Source organism: Manacus candei, unplaced genomic scaffold (genome assembly GCF_025592945.1).
Source record: "Manacus candei isolate 608988 ecotype Guabito, Panama unplaced genomic scaffold, ASM2559294v1 h1tg000081l, whole genome shotgun sequence".
NCBI classification, from domain to species: domain Eukaryota; kingdom Metazoa; phylum Chordata; class Aves; order Passeriformes; family Pipridae; genus Manacus; species Manacus candei.
The window spans coordinates 1,456,248-1,476,684 of record NW_026138129.1 but is presented as its reverse complement, the minus strand read 5'-3'; the positions used below and the strand labels follow the sequence as shown (position 1 = coordinate 1,476,684).

The 20,437-nt window shown below is 40.1% G+C and overlaps 1 protein-coding gene across 1 annotated transcript; it reads right to left on the bottom strand.

The window, feature by feature from the left end:
- Window positions 1-544: 544 nt before the first annotated feature.
- On the bottom strand, window positions 545-18,816 carry UNC93A (unc-93 homolog A). The gene is made up of 8 exons (XM_051811162.1): window positions 18,542-18,816; window positions 16,228-16,409; window positions 15,225-15,454; window positions 12,072-12,197; window positions 9,031-9,248; window positions 7,764-7,899; window positions 6,563-6,694; window positions 545-1,078 (listed from the first exon to the last, which is right to left on the bottom strand). Exons 1-8 carry the CDS (start codon window positions 18,626-18,628, stop codon window positions 813-815), a joined length of 1,377 nt encoding a protein of 458 aa, XP_051667122.1. The 5' UTR covers window positions 18,629-18,816; the 3' UTR covers window positions 545-812.
- Between the last annotated feature and the right edge of the window lie 1,621 nt (window positions 18,817-20,437).

Below are 20,437 nucleotides of genomic sequence, written 5' to 3'. Positions count from 1 at the left end.
TTCCTCTAACAAAAGGTCCCTGTTCTCCAGTTAAAATGCTGACATTCTTTTTGTTTCTGTAATAATTTAGAAAACAGTCTTTGTTTGCAGCTTTTAGCTGGTGGGGAAGGTCATAATAACTGAAGTATTTGGTTATGTGAAAGGCACCTCTTTTAGGATGAAGTTGCTGCAACTGGTGACAGAAAAATTGGAGACAGGAAAACCAAAGGAGAAAGAGATCTGGGATAGAGGGATGACATGGACAGAAACACAGCTGTCTGCTGACCTGAGACAAGCTGGTGGACTTAGTGGTCAGTGGAGTATGAGGTGTGAAGATATGATGTGTAGATATAGCCAGTTTATAAGTTGATGTTATTTGCGGCAAGTGTTAAAGAATGCAGCATAAGAATAACATAAATCTTTAAAAGAAAAGATGTGTGTTGTCTGCAATCAGCTGAGCAACACCAGTTGCTCTTATCTTCTCATTCCACATGAGTGTGGTTTCATTGTAAAGCTATGGTACTAGGTCTTATCCACAGAAATAAAAATATGAGGACTTTAAGAGTTTGGTTTACATTTATTAAGACTTTATTAATTAAAACAATACACAACATTTAGTTAGTCATCTGCATGAAAGGGTGAAGTCAGACAGTCTTCCCTTATAAAGCTGAGACGTCAAAAGAGATTTTTACTTTTAAGACATTTGTATTATATTGGCCTTGAAATCTGTTCCATTACCATCTTTCTGGAGGTAATACATATTGGAATGCCCTTGGAGACATAGGAACTGGCCAGTTTGTTTACTTTGCCTCTATCACTTTGCCCCTGTTGGATTACATGTGTGTTTCTTGGGTCAGGGGTCCTCCATTTTCCTTCTTTGTAGCAGTAGGTGTCCCAGGGGAGCTCTTAGCCTCAAGGCATTCAACTGCTCCATATGTCACCATAGACAACACAAGCACAGACAATAAAATGTACAGTTTGATGTAAACTTGCAATTTGGTGCTATAACCAAAGGCGATGACAAATCCAAGTGACTCCCAGAGACGGTAATTTGCAAAGGCAGCCTCCTTGTGTTTCTCAAATAAAATGCCATAGAGTCCTGGAAGGAAGGAAGGAAGGACATGGCTTGTGAAGATTAAGCCTGCTACCATGTATTTTCTGCGAAGGGAATAAATAGATTGCAATGGGGAAGACAGACCCTCCCTCATACCTGTCAGAGAAAGGAAAATACAAACTTTGTCTTAAAATTTTTTGTGCCTCTGTGAATTATTATAAGTGAAATAATAGAGCCAACCAGACAAAATAGAGAATATCAGATAAAAGGGAATGAAAACATGAGGAAGGAAGGATGGACTCTATTGAAGTGAGATGCCAGGAAGTTTATTTTTCAAAATATAAGCCACAAAAATGAAGGTTCTTGCACTGATGAACAAGTAAGTAAGGAGGAAGAGGAGATGTCCAGAACTGGCTTTTGACATTGTAGGGTCCCCATGTATAACTATTGAGAAAATCATACCAAGTCCTTGCAGGCTTTCACAGAACAGGCAGTTTTGACTAGGGACAACATGGTCCTCAGGGACTAAGATGCTCCCATACGTCACCAGTTTTGGGAAGAACTTGATTGTACCCTGCATGCACTGTTGACTTTTCTTCAAACTATTTCTTTCGCCTGCCTGAGAACATGCAGAGACTGTTTGTGTAAAATGCATGGCCCTTGTTTTCACCAGAACTCAGCCTCAGGGAGCCCCCAGGTGAGGCTCACACAGTGTTGCCAGTGGTAGTAATGTCTGCTATTCATATGTGCCAAGTTGAGAGAAATAAACTGACCCAAAACACTTAAATCAGAAAACTGAGAAAACTGCTACAGTTGGGCTCAAATTTAGTATGCAGGGAAGATTTGCACCTCTGAGATAACCAGGTTTTCAGCTCCTGGATGGTTTGGCAAATAGAATACCCTTGATGCACACAGAACCCCTGGGCAGCAGTTGAAAAACTTGCTTGACATAGAGACTTAGTTAAACAGATCATTCTAATGCAGTTGTGTTCACTGGGAAGATCCCACTGAGTTTGATCAGTAGCACACCCACAACTGGGAGTCAGGGTAGGATTCCCAGTCTCCAGGTCTGACTAGTGGAGCAGACAGGAAAGGGGGGAGACCTTGCTTTCCTCTGGGTGCTGAGCTAGCATCAGTTGTGATAAAGAAGGGAGCATTTCCTCTGACTCAACTATGGTGTGCAGGGAGGGAAGACAGGAATATCATGAACCTTGACTCTTCTCATCCACTTCTCTAACATCATATCTGTTTGAAATATGTACATTTAGCCAAAAGGCACAGAGGAGTACAAAGTTCTCTTAAAGTCTGGGTAGACTCAACTATCCCTTCAGTTTTGTTAGGTAGGGGGAGACTTCATCTGTATGTAAAAACCTACTGAATCCTGATGACTTCAAGAGGACATTTACTGAACTCTTTCAATTTACACATGATGGAAAATCTGGATAAGTCCATCACAAGATGTACTTAGTTCATTAAACTGGCTGAGTGGAGCGTAGCATGAATTATACGATAATCCTTCATAGTTTTGCCTAATAAACAAAAAAGTGCAAGTTGTTCATAAAACTTTCCTGATATGCCCAGCGTTATCTTCTGGAAAGTGATTAGTGAGGAGAGTTTAACATAGGAAGGTTTCTGATGCCATGACAGTTCTATATGTTAAGATTCTAGCATTCAGCTGGTACATGTTTTCCCTTGCTATTTTGAAGCCTTCTTTTTCAACCAAAACAATGGGAGAATTGAGTGAGGATCTAGTCCAAAGTTCACCTATAGGAAGGGCTGACCTGGCCGGGAAGTCCTCATTTTCAGGATACACATGTGCTATTAGCTAGCAGTTACATAGGAGCACAATGGTGGTTTTGCCCCAAACCTAAATATTTGTCCTCATCACAAACACGGTCAAGTGCAGTGTGGTGCAAATTGCCTAGCTGAAACTTCACCAGGACCTGCTGGGCTGGCTGAGTAGAGAGGCTGCTAGGTCTGCATTTTTACAGTTCACTTCCATGGCAATTATCCTGCTTGTTTACCACTGTTCGTTTTCCTACTCCTTCCCCCGGTTGTAGTAGGCATGTGTACACGACAGGACTGCTGAAAATTATTTGAGCCCAGGTTTATAAACTCTTTAGACTCATTCATATCCTTTCTGAAGATGCACATCAGCCTGTAAAGAACTTGATTTTACTGTAATCTACCTGACAGCTCTGTGCTACACAATTGTTATACCAGAAGTGAAATTGTCAATGGGTAATAACAGCATCTATGCTCAAGTTAAACAAGAAAGGGCACTACATGCTCTGAAATGAAGCAGCTTTTATTGGAAATAAATTAGAGTGTCCATACATGAATGAAAACATGTTAGGAAGCCTTTATAAGGCGAAGGGATTCATCCACCATAAGCCTACATATCCTCTAGGGGGTACTCGAGTATTAACTATTCACAGCAGCACAAAGTGAGCCATCTTTGATTACCACAGAATGCCTTAAGAATGTGGCACAATGCCATTGCATGTATTCACTGGTTAATCTATTGAAGCCCTATCAGCAGTCATGGGAGCTTACCAAGGGAAATACCACAGACTCTAGTCAGCAATGCTGTTTTGGAGGTCTTATGACCTTTGATGATGGGAATTTCTCATGTGATGTATATCTGTATAAAACTGATGAAGGGGAGAAGACATCTAGCCCCAAGTGGATATGTCAAACAAAAGATCCTGTTCTAGGATGCAGCATTGTGAGTTAATGTCACTGCACCTCTCTGTTAAGGTTTCATGTTATCACTCAGCATTTCATTGTGACAATGTGACAAAGCAAACTTTGTACAATTTTATAACTGGGAGCTGTGAAACAGCTGAATAAGGTACTAACAAAAAAAAAAAAAAAAAGACATTATGCAAGGAAAAGGAACATATGGGTTTTTTTCCAAGCTAAAACACAGGTGAAATTTTCACTAGTATCCTGTAGGAATCTAGGAATGGACATGACCTGTTACAGTGCAGTAATAGAGCGTATGTCTTGTCACATAGCTCCAGAGCTCACTCACCATTAAATAAGCATGAAACTGCCTATGTCTCATGTGGGGGTTTGGGAACTACAACCACTTCCCAAACACCTTCTCTAATACTTAGGTCCTCTGTACCTACCCCTTTTTTTCCTAATGAGGGCTTCAGGTACATCTTTATCAGGTGTGCAGGGACCTTACTGAGGAGATGTCCTTACTGAGGACATCTCAAATGTGTGTAAATCCTTGAAGAGAGGGTACAAAGATGATGGAGTCCAGCTCTTTTCACTGATGTCCAAGAAAAATGGACAAGAGGCGATGGGCACAAACTGAAATACCAGAGGTTTCCTCTGAACATAGGAAAATCATTTTACTTTGATGGTGAGCACTGGCACAGACTGTCCAGAGAGAGTGTGGAGTCTCTCTCCATGGAAATAACCAAAAGCTGTCTGGACATGATCCTAAGTAAGTGGCTGTGCCTGGGTGGCCCTGCATGAGTAATGGGTTTGGACCAGCTGATGTCCAGGGGTCCCTTCCAACCCTAACCCCTTCTGCGATTCTGAAAGAAGCCCATTGTCTGAAGCAAGACTTTCTGGAAAAGACAGAAGCAGAACAAAGGGCAGGTCCTTTAGCCCAGTGGAAGACTAAGATATGGCTCTCAAGAGTGTTGAGAAGAAGCTTAGTGAGCAGTAAGAAAGATTGTGGCTGAAGAAGCAGGAAATGAATGAACGGTTTTACTTCAGAGAGAGCAAATCCTCACTGATGTTGTCCTTTCATGAACCTGAGTAATAAATGCACTGATTTAAAATTTTTCCCTAAGGCACAAGGCTCTGGGTTACAATGTGAGATGATGAGAGGGTGTCCCTTGATGTAAGTGCAAGCTCTCCTCTAGGGGATATGAGTTGGAGCTGGAGCTGCTGGCTGCTTGCTTCCTTGTGTGTAGAGGCAGGAATTCTACACATGCTTGAAAGGAGAGCACTGTCAGTGCTGGGCAATGGACTGCTGTGTTTTCCCTTTGGCTCTCTCATGACAGTTTATCTAGTGGGTGAAATCATCTTAACTCCTGAAACAAGCAAAGGCACCAAAGGGAGGGAGGCCGAGACACATAACCTGATGTGTGCCCAGAGGAGCTAGTTCTGCTACATGTATATTCCTATGGCATCTGCTAAATATGAATTTGAGATAGAGGAAAACAATATTGATGAAATAAGAGGCAAAATACAGGAGCAGAAGGGAGATCATTTAACTGTCTTACTGACCCAGACTATGGCATTGATTTAAAAAGACTGTAACTGACAGTCATGAGCAGACTTTACTTCAAGTCATCACAGACTAGAACTCTTTCTTGCCCTCTCCAGCACTTGAGAGTCTGGCTTTAGGGTCTGTAAGAGAACTTTAGTTTTCATTAAGGGATAAGTTTAAACAATCCCTTACAGAAGTCAGTTTGTATCAGCTCATTATATGAACTGTCAGTACATAATAATTAATTGCACTGTGTCACAAAGCAGAATATAAAAGACTGTAAGAATAAACCTAATGCATGAGATTAGAAGTCCAATGGCATACTTTCAGTAACAGGTTTCTGGGCTAAGAGTGTAAGAAATGAGGCAAGAATACAGTGATATTTCCCCCCAAAAGTCTTTCCGACTCTGGCAATCAAAGACGTAGGGACACTCTGAACTGGAGATTTCTTCTGGACCACCAGCCTTTAATAGCCCCAAAGAACATTTTCCCCTGAAGTGATGTAATTCCAACTGAAAAATATTTTTGGCAATGAATTCTATACTTTGATTATGCATTGGGTAAAAAATGGTTTGATTTCTACAAAGGCTTCTGTCTTCATCTGGTGCCACTAATTCTGTTTTTAAGAGAAACGTGAATTTCTAATCACCTTCTCCATATTCTTAATGACCTTACCAACTGGTTTCTGTACTTATCACTTGTCCAGGCTAAAGACCTCTAGCTTGTTAGGCTTCCTTCAAGTGGAAGTCTCCCATGATTCAGCTCCGTTTTATTGTCTTCTTATGCCTTATCACATTGGATTATAATTTTTCAAACTGAATGAATCAGAACTGTATGGATTTACTTGCTCGTATAATGTTTCTTTCTGTAGTTTTCTCCTTCAATTTTTTTCTAGTAACTTCTAACAGCTAATTTCCTTCTTCTTTTGTTGATCTTTGAGCTGATTTTTTATCCAGAGCGCTCTCCTTTATTGTAAAAGACAGACTAAATGTATAATTCTTCTAAGTTTCTAATTTTCTTTGAAATACTCCTCCAGAATATTTATTTTGAATACTCATTATCATCTGCTGCAGTATTCTTCTCTCTTCATCTTGGAAAAATTGGTTTTATGAGTATTTTTCTTACTTATTCCAAATGTGCTCTTATTTCTTCTACTTTCCCATGATTCAACATATTTCTTTTAGATGCTGTCTTAATGCCATTATCATTTTTATGCATGCATTGTTTTACAGATGCAAACATGCAGATTCTTATATCTCAAGAGAATACATTTCATTGCCAACGGGACTTACCATTAGTTTGTGTTTGCCAAACAGCATCGGATAGGCCCCAAAGAGCAGGGAATACAAAAAACACAGCGAGCTGCTTAGGATGAGGTTTCCACAGCAGTAGTGCTATTATACAGGCGGTGTTTGTAACTGTGGCTGTTGATTTAGAAAGAAAGAAGAGAAATATAGATGCAATTATATACAGGACAGATAGTGATAGATAATGCTTTTTTATTCTTCTCACAACTAGAGCACAAGGCAGTCTTAAAATCTTTCTGGTTCTTTGAGATTTGTGCTGACTGAGTTGATATCACATGAAATACAAGACAGTGCAGGCCTTTGAGAGTCTTCATTTCACAGTTCTGAGCAGTGTCCTGAGCTGAGAGATCCCTCAGCGCTGGCATGGCTGTTAGACCAAAGGACACGAACTGCCACTGAGTAGGAGAAGGGGCTGCTGAAAGACTTGCACTCACCATGTGAGGCATGTGGGAAGGGAGTGCAAAAACCCTTCTGCTCTCCTTGCCTAGTCCTTAAATGAGATTTCCATTCAGGGCCAGAGGAAACAATTAAGGATATCTAGAGGGTTTGGTGGTTTTTGGTCTTTCTTAAATATGCAAATTTTTTCTCAAGGCAAAATGAAAATTACCATCCCATACACAAGTCCTTAAGTTATTCTAGCCTGACACTCTGGCATATGACTTTATTTTTCTCCCTACTAGAACAAGTAGTAGAAATGGCACCAGGCCAACCTTTAAAAATTTTCCTGAAATTCTGCTGAAATTTCCAAATTTACCATTCCCCAAGACTCAGATCAACAGTGATTTTCTTTCACTCCATAAAGGTGAGGATTTTTCAGCCCAGTGGAGAAATCCTTCACTGTTATAGTGCAAGTCTCAAATTCTGCATTAATTATCACTGGCTGCATTAGAGCTATAAAGCATCGAGACTATTGGGCACTTTCTGCATAGATAATACCCTCAAAAGCATGGTGAACTTACATCACCAGCAAAGTGATGTAACGCAAAGACTTCAATTCAGTGCTTAATTGTGAACTGTGCTGCCTCTCTTCTCATGAATGAAGTTTGTGAAGTTTGCCTCCAGACTGGCTTTGGTATTAATTGATAGCTGACAGCGAGTTACCCCCCTGTGCATGGGGTGCAAGGGGTAGAGCACTGGTTCTGATCTATTAATGAGGTGATCAGTCATTCAAGAAACATTCACATACCTAATGCAAATAGAAGTTTTCTACCCGTGAACTGAGAGATCTTTCCGAAGAGCAGAGAGCAGAGGGAATTTACAGCTGCAAAGCAGATCATCACATAGCCAACGTACTGTATCCCTAGTGCACAGGTCACGTATGCCTGGAAGAGAAGAGGTAGTGGTGCTACATTATCTTCCGTGAAAATACACACCTAAAGTTCAAAGGTCTTAGCCTGAGTATTTGGTAAATAGCATGGACAAGATCAAAGGAGCAGAGCTGGAGAGTTTGCTGACAAGTCCCTGGTGTATTGATACAGTTGGTCTTCAGCAGCAATACTCCTAACCCAGGTCCCAGTCAGACTGATGCCATGCAAACAGAGCAACAACAAGCAGAACAAATCAGAGCACTGCATGCTATAAATAAAACTCCTGGAAGTAGCACTAGAAATTTTTTGCCATTCCCTTCATAGCCCAAGAGGTGAAAATTGACAGTTGAAACTACGGTCATTACAGAGCAGCTCCCAAGAAACGAAGAGGACCTCATCTATAAGAGCATATGACCAGTGGAGGTGATCATGGAGTGCCTCTTTCAATCCAACATAGCAACAAGTGTACTCTTCCATCTTCTTTGATGCAAGGTTTGAAACCTTAAGCATCAAAGCAGCATCTCAGGAAGATTTCTCCCTTTCTTCACGTTTTTTTTCAACAAATGCATGGAGAACACACCTGCTGTGTGTCTTGATTTGCAGAGAAACTGGAGGAGCAGAGGTGGTTTTAATCATTTCAATCCATCAGGGTTTGGACCTATTGCACTAGTGACTGGTGAGGGCTTTCAGCCAGCCATGTTGAGGACTTGCTCTCTTACCGTAAAGGTTGTCAAAATAAAATACATGATATGTGTGCTGACTTGCACTTATACAAACTCTAGGGAAACCAGAAGGAAGGAAGATATAAAAGCTTTGCTGGCTTCTGGCTTTTCTCCCAGTTTGTTATTTACAACAAGTTGAAGAGTTTGAACCTGTAGCTCTCTGCTGTGGCCTCCACTGGTGAGTTAAGCTCTCTACTGCACTCTTTTTGAGGCTGTTCCAAGGGACATATTTACTGCTGGCCTCTACTCTTTGAAGATGCCACTCAGAGTTCATTCAAGCAGAAGTAAGCAGTAATTTAGCAATCCACAAATCACCATTGAAAACATCTTCATTTAACACATAAATATAGATTCAGATGCAATAGCAAGACGCAAAGACACAAAAAAAAGTCAGACAGAAATAGATTTCCGTTCTCATCCACACCTTTGTATAGTCACCAGAAAGAAATCCCTGTTCAAACCCACTGTACATTGTCAGAGGGATTAGAAGACACTGCCTTTTATCTTTAAGATGCTGGAAAGTTGCTAGGAATGTAGACCAAAAAGATGGTATCTCTAGTTTTTCTTTCTCAGTCTCTGCTTGATCAGATTTGATCTGGTCCAGAAATATAATAATCAGCAACACAGCTAGCACACCACTAGCTGCAAAAAAAAACAAAACAAAAAGTTCATGAAAAACTGAGGAATGCTGGAAGAATGATGGGAAGTTGCTTGCTGCTGTTATTGTTCTGACTTAATGCTTAGCTCTCTGTGGGATACTTTGGCAGATGCCTCTGATTCCGTTTCAGTGTAAAGGCCATTTCTGTATAAACAAGAAGGCCTGATCTACATTCACATCTTCTGCATACAGCTGCACACCTCACAAATCCCCTCAGCTTAACTGTGACTGTCCTGTTGTGACAGCCGCCGGGCCAGCTGCACGGCCGCAGAGGGTGATGGCTCACCCTTCCAGGGCAATCCAGGGGTGCGGGGATGGGGAGTTGGCTGGGAACAGTTCCCTCGGGAGCTATCAAAAGCCTTTAAATCAACATGAGAGAGGAATATTCACTTCTAGTGCCAAGTTTTTCCTGGCTAGGGGGGATCTTCTTTCGAATACATGGAAAGAAAAATAAATGCTGTCTTGGATCTCAGTATATGTTGTGCTTTTTCTTTTCCTTTTTTTTTTTCATTTCAGCTCAGAACAATGCTTCGAGTATGGAATATGTGCTGTTTTGATGATGATGGTGAGCAATTTTAGCTAACTTGAAAAAGGTTGAAGTTACTTCCTAGCAGAAGCACCATATGAAAGAATACATAAGGTAGTTAATCAGAAAATGGTTTGTTGCTTGTGTAGTGAATCAATACAATTTTTTATGTTACCAAGAAGATAAACTTGTCTCATATTATACATGAAACAGCCATAGATTCACAATTGATTGTTTCATTATGAATGCAGGGCATGATTATGTTTCCTCTCTTACTTATGCTGACTAGAATTCCATCCATGGAAACAAGTAGAGTTCAGAGTAAGAGGAGAACCAGGCACCTCTTCCCATCCACACTGTCTGTTTAATGTGCTCCTATGTTATGTGCATGGTTACTGTCTCTTCTGTGAACTTTTAATGTCCAAATGCATCAGCAGATTTACAATAAACTGCCTCAATTTTTTGTTGTTTATTATTTTTCTTCCATGTCTCCTAGAATGAAATTGTATTCTCCAGTGTCCTGGTTCCCTACAGAGGCTGAGCTGTAAACTCTTCATGATGTGAGTAATTGCTGGTTCTGCCAGGGTGTTTATTAGTACATATGGGCTAATTGCAGGACTTATATGAGCGAGAGCAGGGAATCCACACTTTCAGGAAAAATATTCTAACAAATATGTCAAATGAATCAAGAGCAATTAGAGGAGATAATGACATGGCTTAAGAGTGGTTGGTATGAATGTAAGTAAAAACATTCACAGTCCCTGAGAAAACTCAACAACAAAGACTACGCTAGTATTGTCTCCACCCAAGCTGGGCAAAATATGTATTCAGTCACCAAATAGAGGACACACTTAAAAACGTCTGTGGATGAAATATTTAGCTATTTGCTTTCCCTTGAGGTGGGAAAAGACATATCTTTTATTAAAAGTTTAAAAGAAAAATGAAACCCTACTGATGTGGGGTCAGTAGACAGCAGGGTTGCATTCATTTTACATGAGCAAAGCCTAAGGGAGCACTGTATATGTTAGTCATCAAATTTAAATTTAAACTTGTGAGACAAACTTGCCTTTAGCAGAAAGTCATCAGCTCCAGTACACTCTGGAAGGGAAATGGGGGGATATTCTTTACATTTTCTCACCAATTAGGAATGGAGGCTGGGGAAAGAGGAAGGGTTTGCTGCAGTGTCCTTGTCCCGTGAGAGCTGGCTCTGTGTAGATCACATGCACTCTGTTGGAGCATATAATAAATTCCATGCATCTGTCTCAGCACAGAGAATACATCTATGTTCAGAGACTGTGAAGATATTTTAATGGAGTCAAGGTGGCATATTGCCTTGCCAAATACTTTCTTTTATCCAGAGGATAACTTGTTTTGAGCTGGATACTTTTTGAAATTTCCTCACTCAATGAATCTCGGCACATCTATTTGTCTTTCCAATTTTTGATGGCATCAGCCTTCCCTCTCTTTGATTCTTTTCTAGCCTTATGCAAGGGAGGTCTTTAGCAGCCGTAGGTAGTAAATGGGAGCCAATTAGCAAATGCCAATTTGCCTACTGCTTCTCTTCAACTTTGCCTTTCACACCAAGGTATTCAAGCAGGCAACTAAGAGTTGACTGCAGTTGTGAAGTGTCAGCAGGGGTCCAAAAACCTTCCCTCAAATGACTGCTTGTTCTGGGAGCTGTGGTTCAGGTCCATCTCTAAATACAATGTAGTTCTTGTGCTAAAACTTCTTTATATATGGTAGGACACCAGTCAGTTCTGATAGGCATCCCCACTTGACTAGAAGTTGGTGAGTTCAAGTACTGCTATCTGGGCTGCTCTTACCATCTTGGACCTCTGCATGCATATAAATTTGCCCTATGCCATCAATAACTAGATCACTATTACTGGTCCTGACAATAGTGAATTTAAAACCATCTCATGCATAACTGGATAAGCTGCTGTAATCCTGTAATTGCAATGTGGGCATACTTTTGAGTCTAGTCTGTAGAGGAACACTGACTTTGGGTGAAACAATGGGGTTACCACACTGGGCTTCAACTTTATTTCAGGTAAAAAATTTAAAGAATGTCTTGCTCCTTTAGATAAAAAATTATACAGCTCTGGCATAAAACATTTGAAGCTAGAAAGGAGTTGTTTACAGGTCTCACATATCTTATTTCCTTTTAGCAAATTGGATTGAAGAACAAAGTCAGAAACTTAATCTGCAAAGTCATGCTAGATTTCAGAAGTACTAGATTCCCCATCAGTGATATTGCTTACAGATTGTGCGTATTACTTACCAGTGTAAACACCTAGCAGTGTGTAGATTAAGGAGTGGGATGGTTTCGCTGAATCAGTGGTGTTAGTGGTATCAGCCAGGCAGTTGTATGCTCCACAGCATGCCAGGTCTTCTTCTGAGATTTCCACTAATTCAGTAAGAACCAAAAGAAAGGCAGGTCAGTGAAGAGATCAGATAACTGCACACTATACATAAGGATATAAAGAGATGGGAATCCAGTGCTCAGTGATTGGTCCCCATTTCAAATCCTTCCTGATTAGAAATGATTAACTTCAGAATCCCAGTTTAACACACAAATATTTGATTTAACAGAAGCAGTAGCTTCCGACTTAACACTGAACTGATGGTTACATGGAAATAAGGACTAAAATTAAAGGTTAAAATCTGAATGCAAGCTCAATTTGCAGTATTCAAAGTTCCAGTGCATATCGCTACATCTTAGTCATAACACCCCATGAAACAAGTCCCTTAGTTTACACTGCCACTGAACTGATGGTCCACAGTTCTTACAGCCATTGCACATTATCCCTCTCCAGATAATGTCTGTATATGTTATAGGAACAGAAACCACTTCAAGACATCTTTTTGTTTTATAAATTCAAATTACGACTACCCAGTAATGCAGTCTTCCAAGAAGTCTGCTTTTCCTGGTTTTATTATTTTATTACTGGCTTTATAAGTTTCTGAGAACATACCTTAAACTAGATCAGTTCGGCAGGGTTTGGAGTAAGACTTTTGCTTTGTTCAATCTTACCAGTGTTGTGCTGGTCATACATCAAAGCCACACACATGTGCTCACACACACTGTGTGTCACCATGACACCATGCCTACTTCCTCTTGATAAAAAATAAATACTAATCCAAAGTGTAAGCCTGAATAAGCTGTGTAGTGGAGAAGGATGATCAAAAAGCCATACAATTATTTTAATGCTTTCACTGCAGAATTTGTCATTGGTCCAAGCACAATAAAGGGCAGTACACTTGTACCTTGGCTGAGTCCTTAAATAAGAGTTGATCTGTAATTTTTCAATTAAGGTTATTGCATAAGTATGTTTAGTGTGGTTTTCCTTGTTGCTTGCAATCAAAGCTGCTGCAATGTGAATCAGCTGTTCAACTAGCTTCATAAACAACTTTAGGTTTAACATCAGATAAAATTTAATAACGTAAAGAAAATCATTACCTTGTTATAGCCACTGGCTAGTGCTATAGACCTTCAGCAAAAATTGGACAATCAGACCCTCAGCAAAATTAACATATGGAAAAGATGAGTCACACAAGTGAAGTGTGGAAATGTGTAAAACAAGTTTTTCATCTGTTCATGAATCATCTGAAGATGCACATGCAATTAGTGATATGGAAGGTGCAAGGCAGGGTTTGCACTGTTTCTCTGGAATTAAGGCTGCAATATTGATGAGTGAGAAAGCATGACTTGTAATTTACCCTGAGTACTGTCTTCTGTTGTAGTATTGCTTCATGGTGTAACTTTGCCATGCTTCCTCTGGATGCAGTGATGCAGGCAATTTGTCAAGTGTAGGTATATGTCTGAATTCTATGCATTTTGATTCTGAAGATAAATGCTATATCTTTCTGACTGCTCAGTGAAATTGTACATTTTAAGTATATGAACAGTATGGATGGATACCTTTGTTGCAATGTCAGAGGAGAGAAAAATGTGGGAGAGGTTGGAGATGCTTACTCTCTCACCTCTGCAAAGAAGCTCCCTCTAGATTAAAGCTGAGTCTCACTGAGAAGGCACAGTAGAGAAGCTTATGGTATAACTGCTCATCACTGTTGTGAAGATATGCAAGGTCTTTGACTTTGAGAGCTGTTCACAGCACATCTCCCAGGAACACTGCATTTTCTGAAATTCTATATAATTGATTAAAAAAATAAGTAAAAGAAATTCTTTAGAATTTGGAGGAATATCCTCAGATGTAAAACTAGAAAGGGATTTACAAGACAAAAAAAGTAGAGGTTTAGTCCTCTTATTAAAATGATGTGTGCTGTGAGGCAGAGGAGAGTAAAACGGTTGCAGTCTGTGCAGACCCCACAGCTGCACCACAGCCTCTGCCCTGCAAGCGAAATCAGAACAGGCAGTCCCTCCCGAGATATCACGTGGCTCAGTGATCAGGTCAGCAGGGTTCCACTGCACTTTGAAAGCAGTTCGTTAGCATTCTGCTCTAATGGTGTTTCATCTGTAGTTATTTGGGTTTAAAGGAAGCCTGATTCTCCAAAAGTATCACACCTTGTGACAACTACTTTGCCATATAGCCAAGGATTCAAAGATTAAAACCCCATGCCAGCTCCCTGATATTTAGTTTTAAACTAGTACCTGTTTGAATACTCTGCTTAATTGAGCCAGGGAAGAGAGGTAACTTCCTGCTACTTATAGTAGAATGTATATGGAAAGTCCCTGTTATGACTTTGACAGGATAAGGAATGCACGGGAGACTGCAATGATAATATATCGTAGCATTTTGAATCTCTAAGGTGGCATCCAAGTATTAATTTATCTTCACAACTGCCCGTTTAAAGCTGACACCAATTACATGCATGGGAAATGAGGGCACTGCTGTTGAGTGATTTCTTCAAGCTACATCGGCATCTGCTGTCTGAGCCTGAAATACAGCAGAGGAGCCTGGGCACACAGACTCCTGCCAACAGCTACTGCTATTTCTTCTTGACAGTTCTGTAGAGCACTCATTTTCAGCAAGCACCAGCATCAGCTTGACTACTCTTGAATGTTTAAAAGCATACCAATTCAATACTACAAACTTTGCGAAAAGGTTGCTTCATGTTTTGCCTTTTGTTTTAATCCACTTTAAATAGAAGTTAGATGTGAAAAACTGTCACTTCCAGGAGCCTATCCATGCTTTACAACACAGGGGTGGAATTAAATCAGAATTCAATAGACACCTATTTTTGAGCTATTTGTCTGAACTCTTTTTATGGCTGACGAAGAGTTGATAGAAAATGGACACTTTCAGAGAGCAAAGCAGCCCATTTATTTCATACATCTATCTTCAGATGAGCTAACTCACATCTGAAGTGCCTATTTCCACTGCCTATGGAAGCTCAGCTGCAGAAATTTACCTTTTACCTATCTAGCTGAAATTTATAGAAAGAAGTGCCAAAATTTTAAAATATATTTTACCTTTGGTGGAAGATTGGCTAAATATCAAGGATGAGGTAAGATTTCCCCAGATGCCAGAGGACTGAAATACCAGAAAGAAGACCCCAAAATATTGGTTGATAGCGTCTTTTGCATTTTTTCCTGCTTTCTCAGCATAAGAAGTGCCAGCAATGGTGAGGTAAGTGCATTTGGCAGACCAGAGTGGTGCTCCTCCTAAGCCCAGGATCACAGATGTAGGGATTAGTGTGTACCTGCCAAAGAACACTTTATTTAGCATAGCTGTTGTCCATTAGCATAATGATAATTTGTCCTAAGATTCAGAGGCAAAAATAGACATCAAAGAAATAGATTTATCCTTTGTATGACACAATAAATCTGTTACATGGAATCCAGAAAAGGCCAGTCTTACGAAGTTTGGGATGTGCAAGCACTCCCAGCTCTGTCAGGGACTAGACCTAAGCTAGGCTGGCTAGGTCTTTGCTCATGTGCCTTATCTTCTTCTAACTGAGAATTACATTGTACCTGCACTTCAGAAGATGGATCACAACAACTTTCCTCCAAAGAGCTGCAATCCCTGTCTCTGGAGAGTGGAAGTTGTTCATCCACCTCTGAAAAGGCAGGGCAAGAGCTACCCTCTTCCTGTGGACCTCTTCTCCCAGGACTACTGGCTGGAAGATAGCCTTCCTTTCAATCTTTTCAAAAACAGTCCTAAAAGTAATTTGGCTTTTAAATGAAATTTCTAATTTTTTTCCCAAAGGGAAATCTCTGCTACAAACATGAGTTAGAGAAGCAACTTCAGATGGGTGAATGATGTATTCATTCTGATTTTTTGCACATTTTCATCTCTTGGTTCACCTGCTACTGGATTTATTTATCTCTATTTCTTGCAGGTAGCACTTTTGCATCCAACTTTCTAATATGCAACACAGAGGTAGAGTAGGAATTGAGAAAGAAGAAGTCAGAATTTTGCCCTTACTTATTTTGTTCAAACACAGTAGACAGAGTTAAAGTATTTAAATTGTACCAGCTAGCATAGAAGTTCCCTAAGGAGAATGCAATGTAGCAGCACATAGAGATTGCAATGGTCCACTTGCAGCCCAGCTTCTTGATGAGGATTGGAGGGAGGAACATAGACGATAAGATGAGTGCAGCATAGAGAATGCTTAGGGAAGCAACACCCAGGCCTTCTTCTGAGTTGAGACTGCTCTGCATGGACAAAAACAGTGATTGAGACAAATTTTATCACAGGCACATATTATTATGGTGTACAGAGAGTGGCTTCAGGTAGAAATGGAGAGATGCAGCATCTGGGGCTGGGTGTTACTGTCTCCTTTCCCCACAGCAATCTGATTATGGATTTATGGTTTTCCTCACAATGACAGAACAGTTACGAAAATACGACACAAAATCAGTTGAGGATTTCTCAGATTCAAAGCTTCAGTAAGTCAGACCTTAGATTTGATGTAATTTTTTTGAGTTTCTCTTTGAAAACAAGTTAAATGAAGGATAGTTTCTTTTCCTGGCCCTCACTTGTTCACAGAATCACAGAATATCCTGAGTTGGAAGGGACCCACAAGGATCAGAGTCCAACTCTTAGCCCTGCACAGGACTATCCCCGAGAGTAACATCATGTGCCTGAAAGTATCATCCAAACGCTTCTTGAACTCTGTCAGGCTGGTGCTGTGACCACTTCCCTGGGGAGCCTGTTCCAGTGCCCAACCACCCTTTGGATGAAGAACCTTTTTCCAGTATCCAACCTAAACACCCCCTGGCACAACTTCAGGCCATTGCCTCAGGTCCTGTCACTGGTCACCACAGAGAAGAGATCAGTGCCTGCCCCTCCTCTTCCTCTCGTAAGGAAGTTGTGACTGCAATGAGGTCTCCCCTCAGTCTCCTCTTCTCCAGGCTGTGGAGTGATCAAGTGACCTCAGATGCTCCTTCCCCTCCAGGCTCTTCATCATCTTCGTTGTCCTCAGGCAGGCAGGAATATCCTCAGATCTGCATTGTAAGGCCTGATTTAGCAACAGTAGAAGATTCTTTGCTTTAAAGTACAGGTCTGATAATTTCTAAATTCTTCAGAGATCAAGGTTCGATATCCTAATATGCTCACAGCAGCCCTTTGTAGTTGGAGGTAATTGATTCAGCCACATTTTGACAAGGGAGCAATAACTGATCTAACCAGGTGTTACAGTTTTATGCTCAAAGTAGTTCTTGTCTTGATACTGTTAAAGTTGAAATGAGAAGATCAAGTTGGGAGTGGAACTGACTTGCAACTTCTTGGGTTTATCTTCCTCTGCCTCATTAGTCTCCCCAACTCACATGTTCATCCAGTTTTGGGGATATTTTTGCATAACTTCTCTGAACTCAGAATTTGACAAAGTCAGCAATGAGAAGATGTTCCAGAAGAGGAGAAGAGAGAGGCACAGAACTAGCAAGGACCTCTTCCTGAAACGAGATCAATCTCTTGCTATTGTAAATAAATGCATCATGTTATGTGTCAAGTTCCACCTTTAAGGCATACAGATTCCCACTCCAGTGGGAAAATCCAATCCAATTGACCATGGTCATATGTTAATATCCTGCCTAAAGTTACTTATGAGTAGTTTATATCCATTTACTAGAAATGAGGCCAACAGAGTCTTCTAGTCTGAGAAGTTTCTCCTTGTGTTTATCTACTCTGAAGTATTCATAGACAGTAACAGTAACCCTCAGTCTTTCATTTTGGTTAAACAAATGTGCTATAATGGTATCCTGAGTGTTCAAGTCATTTTAGAAAGTCATCTCTGCTACTATGTCTTAGGATGTTAATGCCACTACAAACCACAACTGCCTTTCATTTAAAATAATATCTTTTATGATCCCAGTAATTACTATATTATTTTATACTTAAATTATTTAATGGTTTGGGCATACATTTTTATTATTATATAATGACGTACAATAATAATAATAATTATAAACCCATAGCAATTTAGAAATATAAAAAAAAAACCTTTCCAGAAACTGAATTTGTTTTCCGTTTTTCAATATCTTCTTTTGAGTAAAATCTCAGGTAAATTTGTTTTTATTCAAACACCTTTGTGAATCTGAAGAAGTATTATGCCACAAGCATTCAAGCTATTTGAGAAACACTAGAATAAAATATTTAGTAAATACTATGAATCTGAGTGAGGAATACTAACCTGCAGCAAGTTAATGTCCTAACCCACCTCATAGAAAATCTTGTGCATATCCTGCTCACAGAGACATGGAAAGATGGATGTGTTTCCTACTGCCAACTGTTCTGATGCCCTTCCAGGCCAACTGTCCAGGCTAACCAATGGGAGATTCCCACTTACCTGTAGACTTTGGAGTCCTCCGTAAGCAGTAAAGAGGAATAAAAATCCGAAAGAAATGACCAAAACATTCTTAAGATTCCTTTCCATGTTGTTTCATAGAAGACAAAAGGTCTGCTGGTGGGCAGAGCTGATCCAATTATTCCAGGGGATGATTCGAGTTGGAGAAAAACAGCTTGTGTCTTGCTGGAAAAGGTCACTTCTTTCTGTGTTTGTGAAGGAAAGAGTTGTTAATTATTTGAAGACTGGCCAGTGAACTTTACTTTTATTTGTACTGAAAACGTGTTACGGAGTTGTTACTCATTCACATGTTGTGACTCCAGCAATAGCAGTTGCTCCTGAAGGACACCTACATGTTTTATTAGATAGGTATGTAAGTCACTTGCAACACTTGGACCAATGTGAGTATTGCAGTTGTACATTATATGGCTCTCTACTACAAGCAGCACAGAAATAAAAAAATGCAAGCAGTGAAATTGCTTTCTGGCAGAAAGATATACTAATCCATAAAGGGCAAAGATTAAACCATTGTGCTGAAACCTCTATTAGGCCTATTGCTTAACTAAGGTTACAAAAGCATACTAGGAAATGAGATTGTGTTACAGTGCTGTCTGCATACACCAGCTCTGTAGCTGTGCAGCACAGAAAACCAAGGCTGCTGGCTGCTTTGCAGGTGAGAGGGTCTTCATTCATGGGGAACACCTTGGCTTTGGTCTTTGAAATTTACCAAGTCATAGTCATGAAAATAATTTTTCTCCACCTTTCTCATCTACTCAAAAGCCAAGAAGAAAGCCGATTGAGCAGATAAATGAAAAAGCAACTTCCCCTCCCCTTCTCTGGCCCTAAGCCTGGCAGAGTGAACAAGACCCTTCCTGCAGCTGTGGCAGAGGAGGGATTTGAACTTTGGATCAAAGTGGAATCCAAGAAAGTCCATGGTATAATGTAAAAAGATTCAAGTGGAGATGGTCTGTAGGGTGTCCATAATGTTCATCGGGAATGCACAGCTAAGACTTGGTCCAAATCCCACTAGATGGCACAATTTTGCTTCCCAAGGGGGCATCTGAGGGTGAGGGGAGGAAGCGTTAATGCATTAACTCATTTAATACAATAGAGGTCACAGGTAGTTTCTGCTTTGGAGAAAATTGCAGTATGTGCCTTTTCATTTTCTTCTTTTGTCTTATAATCTTGAATGAAGTAATGCAGAAAACATAATCTTTTAATACTCCATTGTTAATGTTTCTTCTTTGTTGCAAATCTGGATGGTGGCTTTTTATTTTGCAGGCCACTATGCACAGCCAGCAAACACTTTGAATTAGATCATAATGATGCCCTTTTTTGGCAGTGTTTGTAAGCCTCTACAAGGCACTTAGATCTTAAACTGGTGGTATTTTTCCCCATCTTTTTAGGTTTATGGACCCTTGCAATTTTCAGGTGAAAATATTTCACAAGACATTTGCACCTGGCGTTAACATGATTGTTTCTGCTTCAGATCCCTTAGAAAAAGTCTGCCAGATTCTACAGATTTGCAATCACAGGTCTAAAACTGCTGGAAAAATGATTGAGAATATGTAGGAATAATGCTTATCCTATCAGCTGTTGTAGCAAAGGCAAGAACCAGAAATAGTGCAAAGAGCACTCAGTTATAAAAGCCTTTATTTCAGTTCTTTTTCTTGACACTAGCAGTAATAAAAACAAAGCTTTAAAAAAAATTAACTGGACACTATTTTTAAAATGCAGTGTTGGACAGGTTATCTGATCAGCACTTCTGCTCTGAAGGAATTCTTAACTCCTAATTCAGTCACGTCCTCTCAGCAGTGCAATACTGGAGCGTATATGGGAGATGGTGCTTTTTTTGTATGTGTGGTTTTTTCTCTTCTTTCCACTGATCAAAGGCATTTC